At 55.0% G+C, this 22,059-nt stretch overlaps 7 protein-coding genes across 7 annotated transcripts; 5 read left to right on the top strand and 2 right to left on the bottom strand.

The window, feature by feature from the left end:
* Positions 1–131: 131 nt before the first annotated feature.
* HMPREF1541_02423 (uncharacterized protein) lies at positions 132–3,641 on the bottom strand (the record flags this gene model as incomplete). The annotated part of the gene is made up of 1 exon (XM_008716778.1): positions 132–3,641. The coding sequence occupies one exon, from the start codon at positions 3,639–3,641 to the stop codon at positions 132–134; it is 3,510 nt and encodes a 1,169-aa protein (XP_008715000.1).
* A 762-nt stretch (positions 3,642–4,403) lies between these two features.
* HMPREF1541_02424 (uncharacterized protein) lies at positions 4,404–6,227 on the top strand (the record flags this gene model as incomplete). The annotated part of the gene is made up of 1 exon (XM_008716779.1): positions 4,404–6,227. The coding sequence occupies one exon, from the start codon at positions 4,404–4,406 to the stop codon at positions 6,225–6,227; it is 1,824 nt and encodes a 607-aa protein (XP_008715001.1).
* A 970-nt stretch (positions 6,228–7,197) lies between these two features.
* Positions 7,198–10,397, top strand: HMPREF1541_02425 (copper-translocating P-type ATPase; the record flags this gene model as incomplete). The annotated part of the gene is made up of 2 exons (XM_008716780.1): positions 7,198–7,351; positions 7,405–10,397. 2 exons carry the CDS (start codon positions 7,198–7,200, stop codon positions 10,395–10,397), a joined length of 3,147 nt encoding a protein of 1,048 aa, XP_008715002.1.
* A 607-nt stretch (positions 10,398–11,004) lies between these two features.
* Positions 11,005–11,458, top strand: HMPREF1541_02426 (uncharacterized protein; the record flags this gene model as incomplete). Its single annotated transcript, XM_008716781.1, has 2 exons — positions 11,005–11,079; positions 11,144–11,458. The coding sequence occupies 2 exons, from the start codon at positions 11,005–11,007 to the stop codon at positions 11,456–11,458; spliced, it is 390 nt and encodes a 129-aa protein (XP_008715003.1).
* Positions 11,459–12,590: 1,132 nt separating this feature from the next.
* Positions 12,591–13,166, top strand: HMPREF1541_02427 (uncharacterized protein; the record flags this gene model as incomplete). The annotated part of the gene is made up of 1 exon (XM_008716782.1): positions 12,591–13,166. One exon carries the CDS (start codon positions 12,591–12,593, stop codon positions 13,164–13,166), a length of 576 nt encoding a protein of 191 aa, XP_008715004.1.
* Positions 13,167–14,049: 883 nt separating this feature from the next.
* Positions 14,050–16,788, bottom strand: HMPREF1541_02428 (uncharacterized protein; the record flags this gene model as incomplete). The annotated part of the gene is made up of 1 exon (XM_008716783.1): positions 14,050–16,788. The coding sequence occupies one exon, from the start codon at positions 16,786–16,788 to the stop codon at positions 14,050–14,052; it is 2,739 nt and encodes a 912-aa protein (XP_008715005.1).
* A 470-nt stretch (positions 16,789–17,258) lies between these two features.
* On the top strand, positions 17,259–19,337 carry HMPREF1541_02429 (hsp7-like protein; the record flags this gene model as incomplete). Its single annotated transcript, XM_008716784.1, has 2 exons — positions 17,259–17,285; positions 17,343–19,337. The coding sequence occupies 2 exons, from the start codon at positions 17,259–17,261 to the stop codon at positions 19,335–19,337; spliced, it is 2,022 nt and encodes a 673-aa protein (XP_008715006.1).
* Positions 19,338–22,059: the final 2,722 nt, after the last annotated feature.

Below are 22,059 nucleotides of genomic sequence, written 5' to 3' on the forward strand. Positions count from 1 at the left end.
ATGCTGGCTCGTAAATCTACAGTACTTGTAGTCGATGGGCCTTGGCTGTCGGCCGACCACTCGAGCGCCAGGGTACTGCAGCATAGCAAGCTCCAGCGCTTGCTCATTCATTCATCCATTCATGCATTCATTCATTCCACCACGAGATAACGCTCCGTCACCCTTCTGGCCGCCTCCACATCTCCGCTCAGCGCATATGTCGTTGCTACCGCATACGCGGCCTGCATGTCCAAGCCATCAGCCCCGTTGTCTCCCCGACCATCGATCTCCATGTCATCTCCCACCTTCTCCTTCCCCTTCACCTCCCTATCCTCATCCTCCAACACCCTCTTAAAGCCCTCCACAGCCAACCCCCCCAGGCCCAACATGCCCCAGCACCTCGCGCGATTAAACGCTATCTCCCTTCTACAATCCGCCTCCGCCCCACTCCACCCCAGCACTTGCTCCATCTCCCGACCCCACTCCATCCTCGCGCGAGCGTACTCCTCAAACAGCGCCATCCCCTGCAAGACCCAGCTGTGCTTATTGTCGGCCTTGAAGCCCACTTTGAGCGGCTGCTGCAGGTAGCACAGCGCCATGGTCAGCAGCACGAGCGGCTCGCGGGGTCGCAGCGCGTTCGCGCGGTGCAGGTAGCCCAGCGCGGAGGTGAAGGCGCCTTTGGCGTACACGAGCTGCCCGTACAGGACCAGGAGCACGACGTCCATTTCGTGCGTGCGCCGCGGGCGTGGGGCCCCTGTCGTGGGGTCGGGCGTGGGGTCCCAGACCGTGAGGAGATCGTCGCGTGGGCGACGCATGAAGTCCGGGACCGGCCCGTCGACTGGGTCAGCGTAGTCGTCGTGCAGCTGGTGGTCGAGGGAGCTGAGGTGGCGGAAGAGCAGGCGGGAGGGTTTGTGGGATTTGGCGACGTAGGCGTTGCGCATTACGCCGGCTTTGCCGTCCGGGTCGGAGGAGTAGGGGAAGAGGCTGTGCATAGCGTTGAAGAGGCGGTAGGCGTCGGTGGCGAAGGGAAACTGTTGCAGGAACCAGGGGAGTACGGTGCCGAAGAGGACGATCTGATCGCGGAAAGCGACGGCGCAGGCGAGGTAGCAGGCATGGATCTGGAAGAGGGCGGCCGGGGTGTGGGACCAGACTGCTGACAGCGTCGCAGCTTGCATGATGTTGTAACTGTCACGTTTGGCGTTGGGGAATTCGGCGATAGGAAGGGTAGTGCATAGAATGGAGTATTGCAGAAAGATATCGAGCCATTCCGTCATGGAGATTTCGCGGTAGGTCGTGGGTGGTATGAAGGTGTTGGCTTGGGGCTCAATGGAGGGAAGTGGCTGGTCTGCTTCGTTGCCGTCTGCTTGAGGGGTGCCCGAATCTGAGCGACGTCGAGAAGCCCTGGCAGCGGCCTGCGCATGCCTTTCCTTTGGACACAAAACTTCGTTAGCCCTGAAGTCGTTGATCAAGCTTTTGGCACAGCTCATCCATATCCGTGTGGCAACGCCATCGCCGCGTTTCATCATGTCATAGTTGTTGAGCATGTTATTGTAAAGCGGCCGGATCTCGTCCAGCTTCTGTGGTTTGTCTTCAGTTGGAGTCGGCTCCCGGGGCGGACGCTTAGACTGGCCTCCCTTCCGTTTGTGAAGTCGTCCTCGTGGTTTGAGGAGCTCAAACGCATTCAATATTGTGCCGTCCTGGCGTACCTTGCCCTGACGCTTCTTCGATGGGTTGGGTCCCGGCAGCTTCAAAGCTGTCTTCAGAGCGTTTTCTGCAGCTTCACGATTCGCACGATCTTCAAATCGCTCGTATTTGCGGACCCCGGCAGTAGTCGGAGGCGCCCGGTCAGCAGCCTCTTCAACAGCCTCGCAAGCATATCTGACGGCGTGGAGCTTTTGGCCTCGTTCAGTTAAGATCCTGGAGACATAAGTCTTGGCCACGATTGAGTCAGCATCACAAGCCAGCGCAGACTGGAAGTGTTCCATTGCACGGTCTTTCTGTCCCAGAATGTACGTGCTCGTGCCAATTCCAATCCAAAAGTCCGCTTTTTTGACAACGTCAACACGGAGCAGTGCATCGAAGTAGCGAAGAGCCTCCCTGTGCTCCATGGCTTCGTTGAGGGCACGAGCAACTTCCAAGAACTCTGAGCCGAAGTGAACGATGTTTGCATCTTCGCTCACATCATCTGGTTCAAGCCACTCGAAGTGCGCCAGCGCCTCCTCACGCAAGTCGCCCTGGCGGAGTCGCAGTATACCCAGCTGGGTCCGAAGCTGCATTGGGAGTCCGAGGCCGTACTGCTCGACCGTGTAGCGACCTGGGGTGAAGGATCTGATTTCCTGTCGTCTGGGGTAGTCCTCGGCATCGAACTCTCTGTCGTCGCCATCCACGTTATCCCAGAAAGTCTCAGCCGCTCTGCCCAGCAGCCACCGGGAGAGCTTCTTCAGAACTTTGATCGAAGAGGACAAGACTTCATCCCTATCTCCTTCTCGCAATGAGAGCAGCTTGACGTACATACTTACGTCGGCCCATTCGAAAGCGTCCGACTCATCTAGACCGACAGATCGATAGTACTGAATTGCTTCCTTGTATCTGTTGATGGCCACATCGTTCTTCTGCATTCCGATGCAAATATCAGCGTAGAGACCCAGGGCATCTGTATTATGTGGCATGGCTTGCAAAATCTTGTCGACAAGGCCAAGGGCCTTCTTAGGCTTGCCTGCTTCCCTTTCCACGACGGCTAGCTGAAAACGAGCATCTTGATCGTTATTGTCGAGCTTGAGTAGCATTTTCAGAGCATACTTGGCCTGGTTCAGGGCGATTTGTCGAGCATAAGTGGCTCTTTCGAGGCAGGCCTCGATAACCATGTGCCAGACAAAAGGATCTCTCCAGAAGCAGTGTGCTCCCGCCCACAAGGCGGAAACCGCATTGAGGGTATGGTCTCGGGCAAACCAGATGTCAGCGAGCAAAATATGAGCATTGAAAACCTCTGGATTAATCGCAAGTGCCTGCAGGACAAGCTCGTGTGCAGTGTCGAGGTCGCTCCTGAAGCTGAAGGCGTGCATGGCCTGCTGGAATAAGACTGTGAACTCTTGCGACGGCTCAAGAGGGGCGTGTGGGCCAAGTTTCTGACCCTTACTCCAGCCTCCACGCTCACCTGTGCGTTTTTTGATTGTAGGGCGTCCTCGTCGTCGACGGGGTTGCGGTGGGTGGATACTCGGCACATCAGATGCCGGTGCGGTGATTCCATCACTCTGCTCGTTGACTGGAGTATCAGCATCATCGGCAGACGAGTCGTCGGATGACCCAGGTGTAGAGGGATCCTCTTCGCTGCCGGGGGGTGAGGAGGGGTAGCTGGGCAGCTCGATGGTGGATGAAGCATTGACACCTAGCCCGCGACGGGGCTGTCTCATTTTATTACGGCTGCCATTGCCATCGTAGTTTTCGTCATTCTCGCCGTCTTCGTCACCGTCGTCGACACCATTGTCCTCGTTGGGACCTCCCCTGTTGAAATCAACGCCGAAGGGATCAGGAGCTGGGATGAAGCCTTCGTATATCCTTGGCATAGCCGTTGGTTCAAAGGTGCGCAGGTGACTGACCCAGCCCATGGCAGTCCATTGACCGCCATCAGCCACCTCATTTTGATTCGGAGGGACCGTATTCATGGTCATGACCTGGGCCACCTAAGTGTTGTCTCAGCTGGTTGAATTCCAGTCGCTTTGGATATCATGTTCCTCGGGTTGGCAAGCCATATGTCAGGGGGTGATGCTGACTTCAGTAAACAGTCAACGTCATGAGAGAGGTTTTGCCACTATTCGTGCAGACAAGAATTGACGGTTAAATGAAAGGGGTCAATAGGCTTGATGGATTCTAGAATCTATACTGAAGACGCCTCGCGGGTCACTCGGCTACACGCCAATCACATTGCAGACTTTGGACTTGGCCTCGTCTGCCTTTGAAACACTCGTAAGATTTCTGCCAGGCCTGTCTGCGTCCTCAGCTGCAACTACTTCCCTCTCCCTCCACCGCGTCCCCACCGTCCTGTCTCATCTTCAGCTTGTCGCTCCCTTTCATCTCTTGCGTGTTCTGCCTGCACCTTTGCCCGATCCTCGCTTCAAGCATTTGTACTGGCTGCAACTGTTTCGACCTTGCTACCTCAGCGTTCGGCAAGGCTCCCCTCCGTACCCTCAACAGGCGACCGACGATAGGGCACACCTCTCGCACCTTCGCCTCCTCGCCTCTCGCCTTTGGACCGGTTCCTATTGGCTTACTGATCCACCACACCTCGTTTTGCCTGCCCCAAATCACTTCATGAATTGGCAAATCTGATTGAGTTACTTGTTCATACTTTTTGTTCGGTTTGCCGGTCATTCGATCCACTTGGCTACGACAAGCTGTCGGACGCGGGCTGCGCAACTGTCTGAACAATGGCGAGCAATATCATAGGGAATCGCAATAGCACTCCCGAGGCCTCGAAGCCGACCCTTCGCCCTCCCGCTTCTCGAGCTGTGGCCGCCTCAGGCTCCCGCGACATCCGCTCTTCAGCAGATATGACCAGCTTCCCCTCTCCTCTGTCTGCAAGAAATATCCGACCAGCCTCAGAAGTCCTGTATAATCAGCAAAATCAAGGCTCGGTGGACGACTCCAACAAGGCAGGCGAGCAGTGGATTCAAGATATCGAGCAGTACGAAACCATGCTGGAAGAGATGGCTGCAGCTACCCTGGACCAAGACTTCAAGGATGAACTGAGCGCAATTGAGCAATGGTTCAAGGTTCTCAGCGAGGCTGAGCGAACCGCTGCAACCTATGCGCTCATCCAGCAAACCACACAGATGCAGCAGCGCTTCTTCGCCCAAGTGCTCAATCAGATGTCCAAGAGCCATCCCATTTCCGGAGTGCTGTCCCCAGCCAACTTTGGCGAGAAGGATCCCATGTCGAGCAGGCTCAGTGATGCCATGTCGAAACTCAACGTTGAAGGCTCGAGACATTCAATGGGCCGTCCACCTGTCTCTCCGGCTGGCAACAAGCGCAACTCCGGCCTCGACCAATCTACGATTCATGCCATGTTTCCCGACGCCGCAGCTGCCATTGCCCAGCAGAAAGAAGCGTACGCGCAGCAAACTGGGAATGCACCACCCTCCAACCGCAACAGCACTGTTGATCGAAGCTCCCTTGCGGCCCCAACGATTCAGGCTCCTCGAGAGTCCAAGACGGATAGCATGAACTGGAGACAGCCTCTGAACCAGAATCAAACACAGACCGAGAATCGGCCCAAGTCATCTTCGGGACAGCAGCCTCAGCAGCAGCCACCGATGGGTCAGTTCTCTCAGCCGCCTCTATCTGCTAGCCTTCGGTCACCACGCCCACAAGGTGGTAGCATCCAGCAGACTACCCTGACGGCTCCTGATCATCACGAGATGCCTATGCTATCGCCTTATAATGCAGGTAGTTGGGCGTCCATGACCAATACGCCTATGGTGCCCAATTTCACTCAGGCTGGCAACCAGAATGACATGATTGCCAACGCCACTGCGATGAAGCTTGCAGCCCTCTCCACCGTCAATAACCGAATTGCGCTGGACGATGTGAAGAAGTACCGGCGTGCGCGGTCCAATGAACCACATCCACCGCTTTCTGCAGGACTACAGGCATCTGGCATCCCAGGCATCAACACCATCATGGTCAATGATCAAGGCCAAGTGCTCAACCCGCAGCAGGTGGCCGCTCTGCAGGCTCAGCAAATCGCTGCTGCGCAGGGAAGACGCTCACGGCCAAACTCGCCAGGCTTACCGAACCATACCAGTCCTCTTCCACCTAATTTCTCTTCCCCTCAGCATAATGGCTATCTAGCTGCATTTGATGGCAGCAATCCGATGATGAGTCCCGGCATGGCTGGATTGGTCGCGCCACCCTTGGGTCAGTTCGGCGTCGCTGGTGACGGCTACCTATCTGATCATTCGGAGATCGCTCGTGGGCGTTCTCCACGAGGTCGTCGCGGCAGCTCGAAGCCACCAGAGGATCCTACTGATCCTGGTCTGCTCGAGGACATTCCATCTTGGCTGCGCACCTTGAGACTGCATAAATACACGGACAATCTCAAAGATTTGAAGTGGCAAGAGCTCATTGAGCTCGACGACAAGGGCTTAGAGGCTCGTGGCGTCAACGCTCTTGGCGCTCGCAACAAGATGCTCAAGGTATGTGTCTCGCTACCGGCGGTGTCGCAGGCGTTGCTAACCACCGCAGGTGTTTGAACAAGTCAAGTCCGCCAAAACGGATGGTAAACTGTCCATGTGATCTGTGGAACAGCCAACGGGTTGGCATTCCTCCATGCATGTTGTGCGGATTGTTTATGCGTCGATGGCGTGAAGGAGCGAGCGAGATAATTGGACTTTTTCCGAACGAGTTCAGCAAATACCCGAGTGTTCTGCTAGTTGGGACCTTTGTGCAAGCTATCTTGCCATCCTGGCCCAAACCGGCCTTTGTGGCAGGATGGTTAGATCTTGCTCCATCAATGCCTACTTAATTGAGATGACATGAGACATGATCCAATGTGTCATGCTCCTTCGTTAAGCGTGAGATTGACGAAATGAGAATAGTCCTCTCACGAATTCTGCTATCGGACCATATGATATGCTATTACGATACTGCCCGCTCTTCGTTGTGTTTGCCTTGTTAGGCAAAATAGTTTCTCCAGGCAGTAAATGTGAGTTTGCCAAGGAACGGGATCTTTATTGGCAGCCACCGCCGCAGATGTGGCTGGCAGGTGTGATCGTACGTCAACATTGCTTTGTACATACACAGAGTTATTCCATTGTGCGCCAGTAAGCCTCAAACTTGTCGATTGCCGCAAGGCATTCGTACTGGAGCCAGGATCCAGAGTCTTGAGCTGCTAAATGCAGCTGGCTGCAGGGCTGGCGTCGACCGGTGGGAGCCACCGAGCTATCTCGGTCAGATATGCCAATAATGCACAGACCCAGACAATGCCACGACGTTGGTACCACATGTCCAGAGCTTGAATGTCTGACGACGCCCTATCCCGCGACACGGAATCTTCCACGTGCTCTGTGCCAAACCTGCCAAGCTGCCCCACGACCCTTGGGGCTGGTCAATCTACCTCCGCCCTTTTCTGCAGTCCTGGTTTCCACATATGTATAAGTTCACCCTCGAACCACAATACATGCAAGCAACACCCCTACCCGCACCGTTCTATCAACGCCCAGAATGGCACCCGAAAAGCCCGATCAAGCTATGAAGAGCACCGGCAACCCGCCCTGTGGTACAGGCTGCTGTGGGCCTACAGCTTCCCTTCATTCGAACAACTCTGCCTCGACCACCGACAGTACAGCTTACTGTGACGAGGCCGAGAAGTGTGATGGTCAGTCTTTATGGCAATGAATATTGCCCTCGAACTGATAGTATTGGTTACAGAGGTCTGTATCAAGGCTGCTGCTGCTCTTGAGTGCAAGCTCGCTTGCGATGCAGAATTCGAAGAATGCTCTGGCAGTGACGGCCAAGATAAGGACAACCACGATGGCCACGATCACCTGGAGAAGCATGGTCACAAGCATGATGAAGGCGGCCACCATCCTGATGAGCCATGTGTCAGCCACATCCAGGCGGCTATGGACAGGTATGCCGCCTACCTCGAGTCTGCGCGTTGCATCTGCCGCAGTGCTATCGAGTCCTCTGCCAAAGCTAGCCAGTCCTGTGCTACCGTTGCTCCCTCGCCGCACTTCATCCTTCCTCACGGCCAGTCTTCCGCTCATTCTTATGGCAAAGGTTCTGGCACTCTGGCGAAGCGCACCAGGACGAAGCCAAAGGCCGATCGCTGTTATTCTTCCGCTATCGGCAGTATCAATGGAGGTCATGATCACCACGTTTCTCCTGACGCCGCTGAATGCCACGACCATGGGCATCATCACGACTCTGACAAACCGACTAAAGTCCCGCCCGCAACTTCTGGTTCTGTTGGCGACATTGAGAAGATGGCCGCCGTGCGAGAGCATGTCCTCTTCAACGTGACCGGCATGGACTGCTCTGGCTGCGCCAACAACTTGACCCGAGCCCTTGCAGCCGTGCCTGGCACTGATAACGTCAAGGTTACTTTTATTACCAACACGGCTGAGCTCGATCTGGATTCTACTATCACCGCGATTCCCACAGTGGTCCGCCTGGCAGAACGGGCCACTGGCTATAAGCTAGTCACGTTCGACAGTGACAATCAGGTACTGGACCTCACGATGGACAGTAACAGTGCGAAAGCCTTCCAAAGCAATCTACCAGCTGGAGCCGAGTCCTGCACCAGGATTACCGGGAATGTCTACGAAGTCAATTATGATCCATGTATGATCCGCGCCAGAGACGTTCTCGAATACTCTGGTGGCAAGCTTGCCCCTCCTCGTGCAGACAAGTCGATTGATGCTGGTCATCGCAGACTCCTCTGGGTCTTCTACCTCACCGCCGCAGCATTCATTCTCACCATGCCTGTTGTTGTCATGGAATGGGGCGATTTCGACACGATCCCCCATACAACCGTGCTGATTATCTCGGTTGTGCTTGGAACACTCGTCCAATGTATCGCCTATCCGGAATTTTACAAGCCAGCCATCTCTTCTTTGATCTACAACCGAGTCCTTGAGATGGATATGCTCGTTGTGATCAGCATCACGGCCGCTTACGGTTATTCTATTGTAGCCAGTGGACTCATCTTCGACGGCCGACAGCTTGAAACAAGCCCGTTCTTTGAGACCAGCACGCTACTCATTACCTTGGTTCTCATGGGCCGGCTCCTTGCCGCGTGGGCGCGCAAAAGGGCGGTGTCCAAGGTCTCCCTGCGATCGCTACAGGCCTCTACTGCTGTGCTAGTAGATCCCGCTACTGGCAGTACCACTGATATCGACGCCCGCCTGTTGCACTTCGGAGATACCATCCAAGTGCTCCCACATTCGCAGGTTGTCACGGATGCTGATGTCGTCAGCGGTATCAGCGAAGTCGACGAGTCTATGCTGACAGGTGAAAGTTTGCCCATTCATAAGGCACCGGGCAGCAGCATCATCTCAGGCACTGTCAACGGCTCTGGCACCTTGACAGCACGTGTAGTGCGATTGCCGGGTAAGAATACCATCACCGATATTGCAAACCTGGTCGAGCAGGCTCAGAGCTCGAAGCCAAGGATCCAGGATCTGGCAGATAAGGTTGCAGGGTACTTCATCCCCGTTGTCTGTACAGCAGCGGTCATTGTTTTTGCTATTTGGCTTGCGGTGTCTCTGAGAGTACGTAACCAAGCAGCCGGCCAGGCGATTGGCACCGCGATCTCATACTGTATCGCAGTTTTGGCCGTTTCATGTCCTTGTGCTCTCGGATTGGCAGTACCTATGGTCCTTGTGGTCGCTGGAGGGATCGCTGCTCAAGGAGGCATTATCATCAAGACCGCGGATGTGACTGAGCGCGGCCACAAAGTCACGGATGTGATTTTCGACAAGACAGGCACACTCACGGAAGGCAATCTTGACGTGGTTGAGGAGACTGTGTTTGACACGGATAACGGCACTGATGTCCTCTCGGTCGTCAAAGCTCTTGTGAAAGACAACAAGCATCCTGTCTCGGTAGCCGTTGCTGCTAGTGTTCAGAAACGCACCGGCAATACTGTCCCCCTTGAAGACCTCACTTCCATTCCAGGCTGCGGCATGTACGCGATGCTGAACGGGACGTCCGTTCGAGCTGGTAATTCTCGATGGCTCGGTCTTGATGGCCATCCGACAGCCATCGAATACAAATCTCGTGGCCTGACTCTCCTGTGCGTCACTTCTGGCGAGGATAAGCAGCCTCTGGCGATATTCGGTCTCAAATCGGCCCTGCGCCCTGAAGCACACAACGTTGTCGCGGAGCTTCACAGGCGCGGTCTCTCAGTCCATATCTTAAGCGGTGACAGCACGCCTGTGGTTGCAGGCGTTGCAACAACCCTTGGCATCCCGCTCTCGAATGTCGCTGGCGAGCGCTCACCAGCTGAGAAGCAAGCATACGTGTCAGCCCTCATGTCCGACAACAAGACAACACTGTTCTGTGGCGACGGTACCAACGATGCCGTGGCGGTCGCTCAAGCCAGTGTCGGAGTCCAGATCGAGTCGACCTCCGACGTGACCCGTAGCACTGCCGATGTTGTGCTCCTCGGTGGTCTCGACGGCGTGGTATCCTTGTTGGATGTCAGTAAAGCAGCCTACCGACGCATCCTGTTCAACTTTGCTTGGTCAGCAGTCTACAATGTCCTCGCGGTGCTGCTGGCAGGCGGTGCATTCGTGCGCATTCGCATCCCTCCTGCTTTTGCTGGGCTTGGCGAAGTTGTCAGCGTGATGCCAGTTGTGGTTGCTGCGCTCACGATGCCTAAGGTCAAGAAGTCCTCGATCTCTGCTGCGACCTCTTGAGCACGCTTTGGATGCATGTCTGGAGCTGTCTCCTTGCGCGTCGACGTCCTCGCGTCGGCTTTGTCCGTCCTGTCTGTATCTCAACGAGCAGACAGCGCCGCTCTTTTCTTTTGGTGTCCGGTTGACCACCACTGCTGGTCCTGGGCATGCATCCCCCGGCTGTAATCGTCGTACCCCATTCCACCGGCTTCTGCAGCCTATATATTGCAACTCCTATCTGGGAACGCCTGAAATCTGTCAGTCTCCCATCTTCGGATCGTGATAAAAATAGACCAATGATCTATACATGCGGTTTTTGTAGAACTATTCACGTGGTGAGGTGCAGAGTCCCTTGACCTAAGGTAAGCGAGTGCAGGCTTACGCCGTAAATTACGTGTAAATCAATGGAAAACGCAGCCAATGTATTTCGTAAGTAAAACAGATCTCGGAGACAGCGGAATTACGAAGTACCCATTTCGGAGTGCTTCGCTGCGACTTTCAAGTAGCCACAACTCCATCTCTTCTGCGCGGACAGAGATCGCAGTGTTCGGACGACTACGAGCATAGGCCCTCCCAACCCCTACCAGAATCCCCGTTGAAATCGCCTCTCATAAGGCCGATCCCAGCAATGCCACCCACCGCCCAAGAAAAGTCCAACCTCCTGCACCCTCTCGTGCCTGAGTCCGTCCAGCACAACACCCGCGTACGTGCCCCTCGAACACCCACGTCGTGGCGTCGCTCCCCACTAACAACTAATGGCGACACAGACACTATCACAGATCCGATCCCTGACCTCCCTCGTCCTGGGCGTCGCCGCCGGCATCCTGGGCCTCGAGTCGCAATGGGGGTTCCTCTTCTACTTTGTCTCCAACATCTTCATCTCCGGACTGATACACTACTTGCTGGCGCACGGGCAGCCTGGTGAGTACTTTGCCGGTTCCGGGGTGAGCGAAGATGGGAGAAGAGATGGCAAGATAGCGAGGGTGGGTGCGTGGCGGGACATCTGGCTGGGGAGCGGGCTGTTTGAGGGGTTGAGTGGGTTTGTGCTTGGTTGGGCTGGGGTGGGAGGTGTTGTGCGATGAGGTGTGGTCTGGAGTGGTGAAAGATTGCAGAGAACAGATCCCGCGGGATGTGCTGGTTCGATGGGGGCCGGTCGAACCGAACTGAACGGCAGCCAAATGACGCCCCGTCTTTCTCACACGCGCAACTACTCATAGAGCTCATGCAAAGCATGGGGCTGCTTTGTCCTCCGACGGAAGCATGGCACGACAGATTCTGCGGGGAGCTTGCACCCGGACATCACTCGCGAGCTCCTTCCCACGAATAGGTCAAGGCCAACGACTGACTTCCACTGAGCATATGCTGGGAGAACGTCGTTGCATCTACCAAAGATAGATGCTCCTGTGGCTGCTGTCCAACGGTAAATACTCGTGGCACAAGGCAGACCCTGGGGTACGTGCACATATGCACCAGTCACTTGTGCTGGGTCATAGTCCATAGCAAGCTCGTATTGGCACACTCCCCACGACCGGGATGTAACCGCAATTATCAAGTGACAGGATGATTCACATATCTTCGTACAGTTATCCTAGCAATACATATTGCACGAGGTACTAGTGTGCTGATAGCACATTACAACCTGGTATTCGCGAGGTTGAAACGGTGCTATATAACACGCCCGAAGTTTTGCCGGTGCCGACACGATTCCAATCCTCGCCAATCTTTCTTGCGGTTCCAGTCAGAACTGTCACTTCACCTCCAGCTGTACTGGCAATCGCTCACCAGTCTATGCGCCTGTGCTCTGCTGGGACCTCGCTATTTTTGCCACCCAGCTAATTCTACGGGGCGGTCCCCGCTTCCAGCGACACCTGCCAAAATGTGTCGAGTCTGTGGGCGCATGATCAAGTGCATCTTTGATTCCATGCCATCGCGAGCATCGCCATCCGCGAGCAGGTGAGCTAAATGCCTTATTTAGATGGCTATCGACATGCTGACATCTCCAGATCGTTCAGCACAGCAGTCCGCTCAGTGCGGCCGACGAGACCGCAGCATGCTTCCTCGAAACAGCTAAATCGATCGACGTTCAAGACGAACTCGTCTTCTGCTCACCTTCCACCAACATACCTCCTCCCCCTCCGCTCCCAACTGCATCAAGTAACGGCCATCCACCAAGCCGCCTCATCCACCTCTGATCTCCAGAGTAACCACCCACTCATGCCACCCACCAGCCTCAAATCACAGGCCCCCTCAGAAATCGCAACTACGCCATCAGACTCAACAACCTTGCGTTCCCCTATCTCGGCCACCAAGCCCCTCGTCCTCTCAAAATCCATACAGGCTCTTCTGCCGGCACTGCACGCCCAACGCCCACACTACCTTACCGTGCACGTCCACCGCTTCCCCTACCTCCTCACGGCCGGCGACCTCGTGCGCCTCCCCTTCCACATGCACGGCGTCTCCCCCGGCGACATTCTCCGCCTGAACCGCGCCTCTCTGCTCGGCTCGCGGGACTTCACACTCAAGGCCGGGCTGCACCACACCGAGAGCTACGACGCGAAGCGGACCGGCGAGCCGAATTATCTGGACGAGAGGCTGTTTGAATGCCGGGCGCGCGTCATGGGCGTCGAGAGCCAGCCGATGGAGATCAAGGAGAAGAAAAAGAGGCGGAATCGCCGTGTGAGGACCGTGAAGAGCAAGCATAAGTATACGGTGCTAAGGGTCATGGATGTGCGGGTGAGAAGCCTGGAGGAGTTGAAGGGGGAGGTGGGCACGCAGTTGGTCCTTGAATAGATTGGTGCGAGAGAGAGGGACAGTGATAGAGACTCAGAACCAGTCAGTCCCCGGCGCGAGCTGTATGTAGTCCAGGGTCGTGTATCACAATGTACATCTTTCCAACAATTTCTCCTCTAAAAAGTCTGAGCCGAGCAACAGCATCCAGTGAACAGTGAACAGTGAAGAGTGGAAAACTCTCCTTTCATCCATTCATTCATTCATCGCAAACAGGTACCGAGTCACACCAATCGTAGCTATTTCCCACATCATATCTCTTTGCGTCGGGATCTGAAATCTGAAATCCCACAGCGTTCCTTTCATAAGCTCAAATCCGAAAACCCCACGCCGTCCTTGCCTACATATTCCATATCGACATATTCGCGAGTCCAAAACTCACAAAGTGCGAAACAAAACCTTCCACAATAAACCCCAACATGTCATTTGACACATTCATCAAAACCCTGCAGGTCCCTTTTGCACAAAAGGCCCTGGAAGTCAATTATCCTTCTCTTCGTTACCATACTTAGGTAACGACCCCGTGGTCATGGATGTTGCGCTCACATTCAGCAAACCGTCCCAAGTAAACGCCGGCGCAGTCCCGAGAGATGGTTCGTTCCAGCACAAAGGCAGTTGTGACACGAATAGGACACGAGGAATATGTCTCTCCCTTATCTCTTTTCCCTTATTTTCCACCATACCACCATGAGATGGAGAGAGACGGAGAGTAAACTCATTCACCTGAATCCCACGGCCGGGAATGTCATGCGATCACGCAAGTTGACCTTGAACTCGAAGATGCCTTCTTCCGAGCCGGCAAATCTGTGTTTGCCATCGTCGTCAGCAAAATGCGCGGGAACTCAAAAGGAGAACAGAACCTGGATTGAGCAGGGGCAAAAACAACTTACAAGCTTCTCCCATCACCGCTCCAGCCGATCCCCGCGGTGCCCACGCCCATCTCCCTGACCACCTCCGCCACGGACGCGCTTGGGCCCGCCCGACTACTGCTGGCACCTGCGCTTGCCTGCGCCAGCATCCGCTGTAAGCCTCCGCCCGCAACCCAGTTGCCGTTGGCGTCCATGTTCCGTTGTCCGCCGCTCAAGAACATCATGCGAGCCAGCCGCATTTCGGTTTCTGATGCACGTCCCGCCAACTCTCCGACCGTGCGCGTTGTGCGAGGGCCTATGGTAGGGGAGTCTCTTTCGATCGGCCGTGCACCGACTACACGTGTGCGCGGCTGGTCGCTGGGGTTGGAACTGCCGCTGGCGGACATGCTGGCGGCACGCACTCTGGCCTCGTGTTGGCGGACAAGGCGTTCGGAGCTGGCGCTGCGCTGGATCGCGTTCTCAAGCGCTTGAATGTCCGAACTGGCGGATGCAACGCGGGTTTCGGCACGCCGGACCTGGCGTTCGAGACTCTCGATGTGCGCGGCGCGTTCCCGGCGGAATGCCTCGTGACGCTGGAGCGTTGCGGAGAGAGAGTCAGACGATGGCAGAGGCGATGCCTCGGTCTCCTCAGCTAGCTGGGCCGAGGTGCTGAATGTGGGCAGAGCAGATGTTTGTGCGGAAGAAGCTGAAGAATCCGGGTTCTGCGACACGTTGCTCAGCAATCTCGCGCGGACGGACTCTAGTCTTCGAGCACGGCTGGTGCCGGAGAGAATCTCGTTCTCTAGGTCTCGTGACCGCTGCTCGCCGAATTGTTGTTCGTTGGCCAGCTCTCGCTGGAGCAGTCGGTCGATTGAAGGCTCCAGACGATCGTCGGCTTCGGTGGCAGCTTCTAGTTCCCGCTGCTGCGACTGTAATAGACGGTCTTGGGTTTCGAGCTGACGTCGGAGGAGATTCGACAGTTGTCGCTCATCGGCTAGCTGCCGTTCCAATTGACTGCCTAACCTACGCTCAGCATCTAGGGCTGACTCAATCTGTGCCAATGTTGGGCGGTCTCCGCTGCCAGATGTGGTCTCATCCGTCCGGCGTGCTGTTTCCAGCGCAGACTGGATGACATGCCACGGGTCCGATGTTGGAATGTCAGACGTCCTTGGCTGAGATGTTGAAGCACCACCGGAGGGCGTGAGATCATTTGTAGACATGGAAGGTGTATCCTCATCATCCGTCATCCGGCCCGGTGAAGCTGAAATTCGCGCACGGGGACTATCTTGAGGAGCGAGATGGCGGTTTACGGTGGATTCAGAAAGAACGATAGAAGTCCTCCTCCGCGGCTGGTACGACCGATAGCCAGTTCGTGGATCCGGTGAAGGCATGAGACGGACGTCCAGATCCCCGCTACTGTTTGGGTCTGCGAGATGACTGGGCCTGAAACGAGGTGGAGATGTATAGTTGACGCTATATGGCGAGTGATGTTCAACGTCGTCCATGGTAGTTTCTAGAGCATCGAGGACCGATCGTTCCCGTGCGTCAAGATCGAGGCCACGATGGTATGACATCAGATCTTGCCGCCGTTGACGGCGGAGCATGAATCCTGCGCGAGTTTCTTCGAGCAGATTCCCTGTGCGTAACGTCTCATCCGGTATACCTCGCATTGATCTTAGACGCGCCAAATGCTGCTGTTTCAGCCTATCCTTGATCGGAAGATCGCGATACATTTTCGGCGTTGTGTCTTCGACAGTGATTATGGTAGATCTCGCTTTGTCGAGCTGCACGACTTGGCGTCGCATAAACATCTGCCTGATGTCTGCAATTCCTATTCGACCATGGTCTTCAGCCCAAGCGAGCATATCCCATGGCTGAGGGGAGAAGGCCATAGAGCGGACACAGCCCCAAAGAGTCGGTCTCGATGACCTGAATGTGCACAGAATTGATTCTTCCGGGGCGTAGCTTTCATCGAGGAGTAGGCTTGTATCAAGAACTGTGATAGCTCCTCCTTGAGATGATGCTGCACAGAGATGTCCGGAAGGAGAGAAGGTTACCGCAAAGCCATAATCATCGTGGACGTCGTCTCCTGTCGGTACGCATGGGATAGCGAACGGCCGCCAGTCGAAATTCGGGAATCGCGACGCTGGCTCTTTTGACTCAATAGGCTCGATCTTGCGCCTCCTATAGAAGTAAACCTTGTCGGAGTCACCGACCGCAGCAAGCAAAGTCCCGTCAGGAGATAAGGTGGCATAGTTCATAGGCACGTCATGATCCAGAGTAGCCAGCACCTCTCGACGTGCCAGAGAGAATATCTTGACAGATTTGTCATTGTTGCTGATGAGAACGATGGGCTCCGGCTCGGACGCTGGCTGCTCCCGCACGAGGTGAATGCTCATCGAGTTAACGATTTCACCCCCCAATACATCAACTTTTAGGTCGTGTTGGAAGCATTTCGGGAATCCGTCCTCCGAGACCAGCTTAATGAAGGCGCAGTCGCCATTCTGTTCCCCGCCAACGCAGACCCATCCATAATCAGCTGCCAGACATCGCGCTTCGAAAGGTATCGTTGCTAGGAGAGTAGAGCGGTCGGTCTCGAGATCAACGGCGTAGACGTCGAAGTCATTTACATAGAAGATGCGATTCCCGTCGGTCACGCTCACAAGATGACGCAGCTGATGGTGGTGCACCGAGATCTTGATCGGATAGAACCTGTTGTGACTGACGAGACTCTCCGTGCTTGACTGGCACAGTTCTTCCCCGACCGAGATGGTCATGTTGGCCGGCACCAGCCAACACTCACGTGCGAACCAGGGCTCTGGCTCCGAGGGGCTGCGCAGCAGCTAGAAGGCACATGAGAACAGAATTCGCGAGGGGTAACGGAGTTTTATGTCACATGAAGAAGAAAGAAGCCACACGAAGAGGGTGTGTCCTTCAATCCATAATGCCTCTTCAGTCGGATGTGGTATGTGGTGTTGTGATGTCAAGCGAAGCGTTTGGAGGCCCTCATCTGCACCTGCAATGCCCGCCCGGAACTCTAGTAGCGACCATCGGGATCGGCGCGGCTTAATGATTGTCCGGGCTGCGAATTTTCGACCCGATTTTGCCATAATTCTATGAGCTTCGAATCATTGACGTCCTTTACAATCTCTCCATCACAACTCGCATCCATCTCTCTTGTCTTTGTATCCCTACGTCTAATCTTTTGCATCGCTCCTTCTTTTGCCCTTCTAGAAACAGCGTCAATATGATCGCCTCCCGTCTGAGTCGAGCTGTAAGTATTCACGTGCCTCCTGATGTTTGCGCGACTTGTCGACTAACTCATCTGTAGCTGCCTCGCGCATCACAAGCCTCCCGCCTTTCATCCATCAAAGCTCCCAGATCTTCAGTCTTCTCCAGATATGCCTCGACCGAAGCCCCTGAAGGCACCGAGAAGGTCAAGGGCCAGGTGATCGGTATCGATCTCGGTACCACCAACTCTGCGGTGGCCATTATGGAAGGAAAGCAGCCTCGCATAATAGAAAACGCCGAAGGCACAAGAACTACACCTTCGGTGGTCGCGTTCGCTGCCGATGGTGAGCGTCTGGTTGGTGTCGCTGCGAAGCGTCAGGCTGTCGTCAACCCTGAGAACACGCTCTTTGCGACCAAGCGTCTTATCGGTCGCAAGTACTCCGATCCCGAGTGCCAGCGTGATATCAAAGAGGTGCCATACAAGATTGTCCAGCACACCAACGGTGATGCCTGGCTCGAAGCTCGTGGCGAGAAATACTCGCCATCCCAGATTGGTGGCATGGTCCTGCAGAAGATGAAGGAAACTGCTGAATCGTACCTCGGCAAGACCGTGAAGAACGGTGTTGTCACTGTCCCGGCCTACTTCAACGATATGCAGCGTCAAGCCACCAAGGATGCTGGCCAGATCGCTGGTCTCAACGTCCTCCGTGTTGTTAACGAGCCTACTGCTGCTGCCCTTGCCTACGGTCTGGAGAAGGAGGATGATAGCATTATCGCCGTCTACGATCTCGGTGGTGGTACTTTCGATATCTCTATCCTGGAGATCCAGAAGGGCGTGTTCGAGGTGAAATCGACCAACGGTGACACCCACTTGGGTGGCGAGGATTTCGATATCACGCTTGTTCGCCACCTCGTCCAAGCATTCAAGAAAGAGTCTGGTATTGACCTGTCCAACGACCGCATGGCTATCCAGCGTATCCGTGAGGCTGCTGAGAAGGCCAAGATTGAGCTGTCGTCTTCCCTCCAGACTGACATCAATCTGCCCTTCATCACTGCCGACGCCTCCGGTCCCAAGCATATCAACATGAAGATGAGCCGTGCCCAGCTGGAACAGATGGTCGACCCCTTGATCAGCAAGACCATTGAGCCCGTCCGCAAGGCCTTGAAGGATGCCAATCTCCAGGCTAAGGAGATCCAGGAGGTCATCCTGGTCGGTGGTATGACTCGTATGCCCAAGGTCACTGAATCTGTCAAGAGCATCTTCGGCCGTGATCCTGCCAAGGCTGTCAACCCGGATGAGGCTGTTGCCATCGGTGCTGCCATTCAGGGTGCTGTCCTTGCTGGTGAGGTCACTGATGTCTTGCTCCTCGACGTTACTCCTCTGTCCCTTGGTATCGAGACTCTTGGCGGTGTCTTCACCCGCTTGATCAACCGCAACACCACCATCCCCACGAAGAAGTCCCAGGTCTTCTCCACAGCTGCCGACTTCCAGACTGCTGTTGAGATCAAGGTCTTCCAGGGTGAGCGTGAACTCGTGCGCGACAACAAGCTCCTGGGCAACTTCCAATTGGTTGGCATTCCTCCTGCTCACCGTGGTGTTCCCCAGATTGAAGTCACCTTCGACATTGACGCCGACTCGATTGTCCACGTTCACGCCAAGGACAAGTCCACCAACAAGGATCAGTCCATCACCATTGCTTCGGGCTCCGGTCTGTCTGACTCCGAGATCCAGAACATGGTTGATGATGCCGAGAAATACGGGGCTGAGGATAAGGAGCGCAAGGCTGCCATCGAGGCTGCCAACCGTGCTGACAGTGTCTTGAACGACACTGAGAAGGCCCTCACCGAGTTTGAGGACAAGCTCGACAAGACCGAGGCCGAGGCCATCAAGGAAAAGATCAGTGCTCTGCGCGAGATTGTGGCCAAGAACCAGAGCGGCGAGGGCAACCTCTCCGCCGAGGATATGAAGGCCAAGATTGATGAGCTCCAGACCACTGCGCTCACTCTGTTTGACAAGATGCACAAGGCCCGGTCAGAGGAGTCCGGCCAGCAGCAACAGACACCCCCCGAGGGTGAGGGCGAGAAGAAGCCCTGAAGACGGGGACTGTACTAAAAGCGATTGATTTGGATTTGTGATATCCCCTTGTTTAATACATCAGCCACATGCAGCCCGGACGAGAAAGCTGTAGCACGGCCTATGGTCATTTGACGATTCTGCTCACTGTCTTGCTACCATGGGCGGAGCCTGGGAATGGCGTGCATTAAAAGCGGAAGGAGCTTTGGACGAGGCTGTCCACGGGGCCGCGACGGGAACCACTTGATGACTCTGGCATTCGTGGTTGAGGTTTCATGAGCGATGTCTCCGCGAGAGGATTGTGTGTAATTAGTACCATTAGCTCATGGTGTTACAATAGAAATCTCTGCTCCATGTCATTTTTGTGGCTCTTGTGAAGACGACTATAACATCTATCTACGCACGCTGTCCATTTTGGGTCAGGGATGCGAGGTATGGTGAGCAGTACGTACGCAGGATGACTGAGGGTAGCACAGCGCAAGGGGTTTGAAATTGCAAAGAACGCAGTGTATGCGCACTACATCCTTGTGCGTAAAGTGAGATACAGGACGGCTAATAGGCGAGCGAACGAAGCGGTGGCCGCATCTATCCCAGGCAGGATGTGGCGCTGAGTGAGATAGGGTCGGATGGCAGAACGAGGGGCCGCCAGCACGTTATTTTATTAGGGATGCTCGAAGAGGATAGAGGCGCCTATTCTTGGATATAGAGCGGAGATTTTGTACGGAGGTATGGGATACTGCCACAGGCTAGGCGAATAAGCGACATTCGCCGGTCCCCTGGCTTTCGTTCAGCAGTTACAGTCGCGGTCGCGGGAATGTTCTTTCTACAACTTAGGGCAACTACACAAGAGTTGCGAGCGGGAGAACCAGTGCCCGTTGGACAGAGCTGGCTGGGTTCGTTCGACAGAGTATGATCTGGGGATTGGTATGCGGCATCCGCCATAGTGGCACCTACTCGTTAAGACTAACGGAATGCTACTGGTGATAGGGTGGGCCCCCCGGGAACCTAACCGAGCGGCAGCAAACGAGAGCGGTATTTGACGAAGACGAGACGGAAAGTCTGCCACTCAAAGGGTACAGAGTACGTACTCACTCTGTAGAGGGGCGGGTCATGATCTCGTCGTACTTACTCCGTATAGCCAGCAGACAGCCTGATAAGCGGACCTGGGGCTCCGGTCAGATAAGGACGAATTGGCAGAGAGCAAAGAATGGCCGGTCAAGGCGTATGATCCGGAGGGGGCTTTGAATACGGAGTGATGGGGCGACTTTGCCAGCAGCCATCCAGGTGACTCGCTGATGAACTGGGTAGGCATGGTACCGACTGCCTACGATAGGTAGAGCGTGACAGACTCTGGGAAGGATTATTGACTTTTACCCCCGTCTTGATTGTTTTACTGCGCTGGAACTAGGCTGCATCGAGGTTGACAGGTATTCCGGTATCATGAATTGCTCGTGTTGGAGACGGCTGGGCCAATAGACCGATGCTCACAACAGTAAGCTATCGGTGCCCCGAGAGTGGCTGATTGGGCTTGGTCACGTACACGGGCTTGGGAGGGCGTTGGATGGCCCATGGCGCAGGCTGTTTGGGCTCATCCGCAGGGCCCAGTTCCAGTTCCTCGAGGGGGTTCGGGGTACGCAACAGCCTGGCGCTGGCCTCTAGAACTACTCTGGGTATTTCCTTTGACTCAACCTTTTTAATTTGTCCAACCCTGACTATTTCCAAGGTCCAATGACATAGCGCCCTCGCAATCCATCACAGACTCCCGAGTCGCAGCTAAGGGATCATAATACTCGCTAATTCTCCTTTCCCGTTCGTCGCACACAAGCCACTTGACCTCACTGCACAGCTGCCTCATCGCTCGCTCCTGTTGCTATCGCGCCTCCATCTCTCGACCTTCTTCTTTCTCTTTTTCCATGTCTGTTTCCATCAAAGCTCGACGAGAGACTTTCGCGATCCGCCACGGTTTTCATCAGTAATCACCGTCCGAAATCGATCATCTCCATCGCCATTTCTCCACGAAAGCAGTACTCCTTCATCACCTGACTGGGTCACTCCCAGTATGGCGTATCCTCCATCGCATATGGACCGTCGCGGCCCACCAGAGTCATCGAGCGTATATAACAATGAGGTACGTCTGCCATTCACTCTCCTCTAGCCCGAACTGCGATCGCAATCTCCCACCGAGGCGCCACGTACTGTGTCCGGATCTGCGCTCGTGGTTTGATGCCACCGAATCCAAAGCTACCGTGGTCTATCGGCGCAGATTTCACCCGCAAACACTCGGGCTTCCTTCATTGGCGTCACCACAGTGGTGCTCAGCCCAGCTTGCTTGTTTCATCCTTCATGTGACACTCCACGCACGGTATCATCTCTGCATCTCCCCATGTCCCCTACTATTCCTATCTGGGAATATACACCCTGGTCAGCCCAACTTGGCGGGAAATGGTGCCATGGACTAGTCCTCAGCATGACCAAGAGCAACCAAAAGTCCGGAGGCCGTATCACACTTGGCTTAGAATATTCTCCCATCACTTTTCGTTTGTTGTTCTTGTTGTCCTCTTTCATCCAGCTTATCTTAATACAATTGATGCTGATAATGGTACCGCAGAGACCAATATGGGGTACTTCATACGTGCCACCACATCAGCGGCCATACGGGCAATCACCGCTGCAACATCTCCAGTCACCGCTACAGCACTCTCAAGCTCACGCCAACCACACTCACCACTCAGCTACTGATGAA

The sequence above is a fragment of the Cyphellophora europaea genome (genome assembly GCF_000365145.1).
Source record: "Cyphellophora europaea CBS 101466 unplaced genomic scaffold supercont1.2, whole genome shotgun sequence".
NCBI lineage: Eukaryota > Fungi > Ascomycota > Eurotiomycetes > Chaetothyriales > Cyphellophoraceae > Cyphellophora > Cyphellophora europaea.